This window comes from Natrix helvetica (assembly GCF_964273705.1).
Source record: "Natrix helvetica genome assembly, chromosome: 2".
Taxonomy (NCBI): Eukaryota; Metazoa; Chordata; class Lepidosauria; order Squamata; family Natricidae; genus Natrix; species Natrix helvetica.
This window is the reverse complement of record NC_138552.1, coordinates 214,467,724-214,476,694: the sequence shown is the minus strand read 5'-3', so window position 1 is coordinate 214,476,694 and position 8,971 is coordinate 214,467,724. Positions and strand designations below refer to the sequence as shown.

Sequence of the window (8,971 nt, the reverse complement as noted above, 5' to 3'; positions counted from 1 at the left end):
GATGAGATGAGGGGGTAGGGAGAAGAAAGGAATTACGGTTGGAGACCTCTGAAATAAATTGTTCCCAACCTTTCTCTTTGCACATCACTACATTTGCTTTGACATGGTTGAAATAATTTGGCATGCAATGAAGGAAAAAGAGTGGTTCAGTCCACTCTTAATTTTTTAAAATTTCTATCTGAGAAGGGTTGGATTGAGAAGGAGTGGCCCAAAGTCACCCAGATTTCATGGCTAAGGCAGGATTAGAACTCACATTATGCCACTTTCTAGCCTGGTGCCTTAACCACAAAACCAAACAGGCTTTCTTTTTTTTAATAGTTTGAAAATAAATATGACCTGTCCCCAATATCTATTTATTTTTCACATTTCTAAACCACCCATCTTTCTCAAAGAGGGACTCTGGGTGCTGTACAATAAAACATCAAAAATATAAAAACCGTATGTAAAAATTAAAATGTTAGAACTAAAATTCAAGAATATGTTTAGTCTGCCCTGCAGGTTATTATCATGGGCATCCTAGGTATAAGATCTGGGGGTAAGCAGGTCTGCTTTGTGCTACCTTCCTGCTCTGCACTAACAGCACAGATTATATTGTTTCCAATGACTCTTGCAAGGAGTCTGAAGGAGTCTGAAGGGTACTAAGAATGGCATCTGTTAGGCATGACTAAAGATGCCTGAGATAATAAATAAATGATGCATTTTGTAGCTTTGTAATGCAAAATGTCATAATCAGATCTTGAACTGTTTTGTGTGATAGGATGCTGAACATAGTATCAGAGCAACACTAAGAAGGCAGAAGCTTAATGAAGTAAACCAGAGGTAAGTCTGAAGGTTTTACTAGAAGCCAGATAGGGTTTCAATTGTATTGGAATTTATTGTCCATCCTTGGCATTGACCCCTATTTCCAGGACTAACAACTGGATCCATGTGATGTAGTGTAAACAGTGGAAAACAGTCCAGCATATATGATGAAGTCCTTTTCTTTATCTCTGCTTAAACAAGAGGTTGTGCTCATCAGAAATGGAATAAGCTCTTTCCATATGAAAATTACTACTTCCAAAACATTTTTTTATGAATTTTACACACATGCACGCACACACACACCTACCACAGGTTCTTTTCCACAATATAATTTAAAAATTAGTATTAATTTACAGAAATGCTAGTAAGTGCCTCACTGGCTCTTGGCTATAGGCAAGAAACCAAGGTTGTGTAGTATAAAACATTTGGAGGGCAGAAGATTGCCTTCCCCTGTTATACACATTTCATTACTCAATGGATTTTTTGTTAAGCAGATGTGCCTAGGATGGTGCTAGTGGTGTTACTTACATTCTGAACAACCACATTGCTATGTATACTCAATGCAGGGCTGTGTAATGATGTCGCCACTTAGTGCTATGAAACCTGATTATGAAAAATCATGTCTACTAATGTCTTTTTGAAAATTTGTGTATGGTGTTAATATCCACACCTATGAGTTGCTCAACAATAGTTCTGTGACAGTTCTTGATAAATGATGTGAAGCTCTGATGATGAGTGATCATACATCACCAACAGTGCTTTGAACATGAACTAATTCCCATTGGTAATTATTAATTAAAAACTGAATAATAATTGACAAATTCCCATTAGTAGTTATTATTGCTCAGCCAATGGAAGGATTTTTCAGGGTGAAGAAAAACATCTGCTATTGTCCATTATACCATGAAAAGGGACATACATATTATTAAAAAAGAGGAAGCTTAAGAGGATAAGGTCAGTTTGCATTCCTATAAGAAGAATGAAAATAATGACGACGGGAATGCGATAAACACAAAAACCAACCTACTTTGCTCGTTAAAGATATGCCATCTTATTTTAAAACTTCAGAAATATGGCTATCCAAAAATTATTAAAAGTAATAATCAAATCATTTAGTTACAGATAATGGAACACCAGTTTAATTAGTCTTGTAGAGCCTGTTAATAATTAAAAGTAATTAGCTCTGAGACAATTAAAGAAATGCCCTTATTTTAAAAAATACACTAAACTCCTAAGATAATGTTCTAGTTGGTTCCCAGTAAAGTGCAAATTTGCATTGCTTTAAATAATATGATGAGGTGAGAATATTTGCACAAGATAGCTCATGCATGAGAGTGCTCTCAAATTTTGTTCACCTTATATTATGGATGATTGTTTCAGACGCGTGTGAAGTATTTGTGAAGCTTCATTGGTATTTCTCATCAACTTTCAGACCTGTGGGCTTCCAACCCCCAGTATCCCCTAGCTAGCATGCTGGCAGAGGAGTTGAAGTCCACACATTTTAAAGTTGTTGAGGTTGAGGAACACTGCTCTACACCAGGGGTCTCCAACCTCCAACCCAACTTTGCTGGCTGAGGAATTATGGGAGTTGAAGTCCACAAGCCTTAAAGTTGCCAAGGTTGGAGACCCCTGCTCTACACGAACAGATGTGTGACTCTGAAAACCAGGGAGAATCCACATCCATCTTGGAAGCAGAACTATGGGTCAGTGTCCTATTGTATGTAGTCAGAATTGCCTTATCTGGTTGTTCTTTAGTATCTTTGAAGGATATTAATGACCACCAGGGAAAAGATTAACAGTGCCTCTATCCCCCAAAGCTACAGCTGCTTAAGTGCTGTTATGATTTTCACTGAGTGGAGGACACAATATAAGGCCCCTTCCTTCTGAGTTCTGAAATACTCAGTGGTTTTCTGGTGTCCCCCACCCCCAAGTGTCTTTAATATATTTATTTTTTAATATGGGCTATATTGGAATATATATATTTATTATTTATTTATTTATTTATTTTATTCGATTTATCAGTCGCACCCTCTCCGTGAAGGGACTCGGGGCGACGTACAATCAAATATATAGGCGTGTGGCATGGAGGAGGTAAATACATCAACATTTAACAATTCAAATAGAAATAAAAGCCACAAAGTTAAGATAAATAACAATAAAATTACAACAATTAAAACAGTTAAAATACCCAAAACACACACACACACACACATCACTTTCTGGATCAGTCTTATGAAACATATGGCTAAAATATAGGAAGAACAGTTGCAGGAACTGGGCACGGCTAGTCTAGTGAAAAGAAGGACGAGTGGTGATAGGATAGCAGTCTTCCAATATTTGAGGGGCTGTCACAGAGAGAGGAGGGGGACAACCTATTTTTAAAGCACCTGAAGGCCAGACAAGGAACAGTGGATGGAAACTGGTTAAGGAGACATTCAACCTATAAATTAGGAGAAATTTTCTGACAATGAGAATAATCAACCCATGGAACAGAAGTTGCCTTCAGAAGTTGTGGGTGCTTCATCCCTGGAGGCTTTCAAGAAGAGACTGAACAGCCACTTGTCAGAAATGTGATAAGGTCTCCTGCTTGAGCAGGGGTTTGGATTAGATTACCCACAAGGTCCCTTCCAATTCTGTTATTTTGTTATTCAAGATCATTCTAAATGGTGAGTGAGAAATCAATATAAAAATGAAATGCAGTCGAATAAAATAATGAAAAATTATAACATTTTAAAGTGAAAGAGAGTAAATGTATTCACAATAAACAAACTTTTTTTTCTATATTTTTCCCATGTGTTGATTCCCCCTTCCCAATTTGCTGCCTGTCAACCCCACTTTTTCCAAACCTAAGACTACCAAACGTAATTTGGATTTAAGAAAGAAATTAGTGACAGCTAAGGAAAGGGCCAAGGCTTATACAGAATCCATATACACAGACTATTACTAAAAAACCCGTATCTTCCCTTGAACAGTTTAGAATAGATTTCACTGATGGATGATGTCTACTAAGAAATAAAGGTCTTTGTGGCGTTGTCAACAGGAATCTGTGGTAAATAAAAATACTGGCAAACCATCAAAACAAGCATTTTTCATTATTTCTGTAATATGCCATCTTCATTAGAATATCTGTCCTGACTTAATTAGCATTCAATCATTTTGAAGAGACAAGATAGTGGGTGGTATTTTTCAGATATACAGATATAAAGAAAGGGGAATAATGGAATCGCTAACTATGCCAGATGGATTCTTTCCTGATATAGCCATATTGCTTGGAACGATAACACAGGCAATATGACACATCAGAAGAGGAACCAATTGGGGGAAGATAACTGTCAAATACTTCCAGTAGAATAGAACAACAGAGTTGGGAGTGACCTTGGAGGTCTTTTAGTCCAACCCCCTGCCTAGCCAAGAAACACCACTTCAGACAAATGGTCATCCAACATCTTCTTAAAAACTTCCAGTGTTGGAGTATTCACAACTTCTGGAGGCAAGTTGTTCTAACTGTCAGGAATCATCTTTGTTGCTCTTCTCTGCACTCTTTCTGGAGTCTCAACATATTTTTTTTTACATCGTGGCAACCAAAACTGAATGCAGTATTCTAAGTGTGGCCTTACCAAGGCATTGTAAAGTGCTATTAACACTTCACGTGATCTTGATTCTGTCCCTCTGTTTATGCAACCTAGAACTGTGTTAGGTTTTTTTGGCAGCTGCTGCATACTGCTGGCTCATATTTAAATGATTGTCCACTAGGACTCTAAGATCCCTCACAGTTGCTACTATTAAGCAATAATAAGCATTAGTTATAAGTGTGCCTTCCCCTTACTGTATTGCTCTTATTTGTAGGCATTTGTGGGACTTGGTGAAGGACTTCTTGCAACCTCTTGAAGAAGATATCGTTGAAGACACAGTTGAATTGTCTTCTCAGGCATCCTTACATCCTTGATTTTATTTGTAAGACACAAATGCTCCTATGGAAAAATGGATGGTGTGAGAACTACATTAAATCATGCTATTCACATAAAACAAAGAGCAAGTAGGAAGATAGCCAGCAGATTGAAATTTGAGATCTCTACCTACCAAGAGGGCACTAAATGAAGAAGGCCGCTGTAGAATTTTTGTTGCATTCTACTGTAGAAATAGAGGGACTGCTAGTTATGGTTCTAACTGCGATTCTACCATCCTATTTAGTTTAATGATTGCTCATATATGTTCGCCATTATAAATATTAGAAAAGTATAAATATTTCTCTTTAAGAAGTAAAATGACTGACAGACCAAAAGTATGAACTTTACTGAAAATTTACAACATTTTTCAAAGAAGGCAATAAGAAAGAAAATGCAGTAGTCAGTGTTTAAAATTCCTCCTCCTTCTCTGTCCTTAATGCTATTTTCACCTGTCTGCTCACTGTATAATTGACATCTCATAATGTGGTACGTATTCTTGCAGTAGATGTTTCTAATTATCTGTTCAACTGCATTTGTGTGGGTTAGTGTTCATTAGATTTATTATGAACAATCTTGGTTTATTGGAAATGTATATAGAATATATAATTGGAATTAGCATACAATTATATACCATGCACTTAAACTTCCAACAGGTGCAGAGAACCATTTTATCAATAATATTAGTGATATTATTGGGCAGTAATCCTTGTATTGTCAGAAAAACAAAGTTCCTTTGTTCACTGGTAGGGCCTATAACCATATATGTTTCATCTTACTTTTGCAATCCTTAGAGGCCCTCGACTTTTCCAGAATGAGCATGGCCAAAACTGTAGTGAATTGAGGAGGTTAAGGGTTTCAGTGTGTTCCCCAAAGACCCTTCAATTCTATCCCAATCAACCTGCTTTTCCCATGGAGGAATAAAAGCCCATTAAATCTAGCCGGTCCCCTTCACCAAAAGATGAAAAATTGGGCTCTGCTTATTTCAATTATGTTCTGATAGACCACAGAGGCCCTTGAAGGCTATATACTTCTTTTTAAAAATGTCTCGCTTACTAAAGGAAATTCCCCATTGTTGGTTTGCTTCAAAAGCAGCTTCTGTCCTTCAGAACCATTTGTTTCAATTTAATCTGAATTAGTAACCCCAAAGATTGCAGCAGCAACAAGTTATTTCTGTCCACATATACAAGGGTGGGCTTCAAAATTTTAGCAAGGGGTTCTCTGCCCAGTTGCTGGGGGTGGCATGTGGGCGTGGCCTAGTCAGCCTTCTGCACCATGACATTGGTACTGGTGTGTTTTTGCCATCCCTGGGCTCCAGAGGCTTTCCTTGAGCCTCCGGGAGGGCGAAAACAATCTCCCCAGGCTCCAGAGGCCCTCTGAAGGCTGGAAATGGGTCCATTTCCAGCCTTCCCAAACTTCTAATAGGCCTGTTTTTCACCCTCCCCAAGCCTCCGCACGTGTCCACAATATGATGTGTGGGGACTCCTGGATCCACTTACCTGCATCCAAAGGGACTGTGTGGGGACTCCTGGGAGGCGTGGGCGGGGCCAGCCAGGAATGGGATTTGGGGGTCTTCCAAACTGCACAGAAACTTAGCTAGAGGTTCTCCCAAACCCCTGTGAACCCCCAGCAGCCCATCCCTGTGCTTGCAACCCTAATGAAAAACCAACGGCATGAAATATGGGAAAGCCAATAACCATTACTAAATTTGATCTCTTGCATTGTTAACATTATCTTTTTGTTTGTGGGGCATTTTTTTTGCTTGTAGGACTTCCTTTCAATAAGGTTGAAGTTTTCTCAGTGACAACTCTTTGATATATGGACAATAAAATTATAGAGATTAATTTTCTGTGTTACAGTCTATTTATAGCTCATGATACTGAATATGCAGACTATAACTCTGATATGCTAAGTTGGCTATGATTTGAACAGTACTGATAGATTTTCCATGAATAGTGGGTGGGTGGGGAATTAGTGAGAAGTACTGGAAATGACAGGTCTTCCAAGAAATCATAGAGAAAAGAGATACAAGACAAGTAATTTACAGTTTATTTCAGATTAGCTGCTTCCTTAGGAATCAGTTCTCTGCTGGTGATTATTTCCATATGTTTACTCATGAAACATTTTGATTTCTAGTATCATTATAGTTCTGTTGTTATACAGACTGAAAGGATGTCTACTTTATGATTTTGATGCAAAAAAACCCCATTTCATATAAATGGAATGTAATTCGGTTTATTCAGGGGAAGCGACTTACTGATTCCCTCTGAAAAACTCAGTTTGGCGGCTGCAAGCGAGGATGAATCAATCAATCACAGAATTCTACAGAATGAAGTACAATCACAAGGAATTTCTTGATTACTTAGCGGCTCTGATGCAATGATAGCAGAGTAGGTGCCAATAAGATAAACATGAGATATCACAAGGAAGAACTCAGACTGTACTATGACTATCTGAACTCTTCCTTTCACAGTTGAAAACACTTTAAAATTAACATTACTCCCCACCAATGCTCTGGACTAACTAACATTTATCTGCTCTTATGGGTGCACTGGCTAAGTGGCACCTTGACTGTAAGCAATTATCCTTACCAACATTTCTACTTGCAATTCAATCTGTGGAAGAAGCATATGCACAGCCTTGCTTTAGCTGACCCTTGTTTATCATAGATTCAAACTCTTTGAAGACCAGTGCAGAACTCAGAAGAATGAAACAATATGTTATTGTCTACTATCTCTCCAACAACCTTTAAAATAGTTGGAATTGTCTCCCAAGGCTGTGGGTGATCCAGGGACAAAGGAGCAGAGGATTCTGCTTCAGGATTCCAACTATCTCCAAGGAATAAGTAATTTCTCTGCTTAGACCTTGCATTAAAGTTTAATTTATTTTGTCTGTCTGTGTTTGTAGGCTTATTGACCATCATTCTTCCTTCTAGTGATACATTCTGTGTAACTTCAGACTTTTCCAATTTTTCAATTCTTCATATTAATTTAGGAGCTGAAAATCTATCTCATTGATTGTAGCAAGCCAGAACCATCTCGTAAAATGCCTGGAATGCTATGTGTTTGGCGTGAATGTATATGTATATGTATATGTATATGTATATGTATATGTATATGTGTATATATATATGTATATGTATGTGTATGTGTATGTGTATGTATATATATATATATATATATATATATATATATATATATATATATATATATATATATATATATATATATATATATATATATATATATATATATATATATATATATATATATATATATATATATATGTTTTCGTAGATTTTCACGGGTGTAAGTATGCTGGTTTTGTTGTATTCGGGTCTTTTCCCATGTAAGGTTGAGATTGTGTTTGCAATGTTTCGGCAGGATCTCACCTGCCATCTTCAAGCCCACAGCTTGAAGATGGCAGGTGAGATCCTGCCGAAACGTTGCAAAGACAATCTCAACCTTACACGGGAAAAGACCCGAATACAACAAAACCAGCATATATATATATATATATATATGTGTGTGTGTGTGTGTGTGTGTGTGTGTGTGTGTGTGTGTGTGTGTCGAGTTTATCCTCTCTCTCTCTCTCTCTCTCTCTCTCTCTCTCTCTCTCTCTCTGATGTGATGTTGTATATCTCTTTCATAATTGGTTTTTCTCTCACTGGAGGAAAGAGATGCTTAAACGTTTAGCTACAGAGCTGTATGCTGCAAGGCTCAGAAGTTGAATTATGGAAATTTTATATTCCCCAGTTTCATCTCTCTTTCTTCAGAAGGGCAGCACATTTACAGAAGCTCTATTTGTCACACAGTCTATGTTAAGGGTAGGATGGTAGATGAGATTCTCCCCTAGTAGATGAATTAGAGCAAGAGGCAGAGTTAGTGGGCATCTAAGGAAAAAAATTGGAAATGTGCAGCCTTTCATTCTAGTATTTTATCTACATTGCTGTATCATGGCAAACGTCGACTCGAGGGAGCACTAGTGCAAGAGTCCCCAACTTCTGGTCCATGGACTGGCACCGGTCTGCACCATGCCAGCAACTGGTCCACACAAACAAACAAAGCCCCATCCATGGGATGCAGGCAGCATGCAAAATCATGCCCCCTCCAGTCCGTGGAAAAACCTCTCTCCATGGAACCGGTCCCTGGTGCCAAAAAGTTGGGGATTGCTGAACTAGTGGACGGTCTAGAGCAGGTGTGTCCAAACTTGGGAACTTTAAGACT

General features: G+C 38.0%; 1 protein-coding gene across 1 annotated transcript in view; it reads left to right on the top strand.

Moving 5' to 3' along the window:
• The window catches only part of LOC309387437 (cAMP and cAMP-inhibited cGMP 3',5'-cyclic phosphodiesterase 10A-like), a 174,222-nt gene extending 167,670 nt beyond the window's left edge, over window positions 1–6,552 (top strand). The window contains exons 30-31 of the mRNA XM_081943914.1: window positions 758–819; window positions 4,648–6,552. Of these exons, the coding sequence (XP_081800040.1) occupies window positions 758–819; window positions 4,648–4,747 (162 nt within the window). The 3' untranslated portion in view covers window positions 4,748–6,552. The remainder of the gene's footprint in view (window positions 1–757; window positions 820–4,647) is intronic.
• The last annotated feature ends 2,419 nt before the right edge of the window (window positions 6,553–8,971 follow it).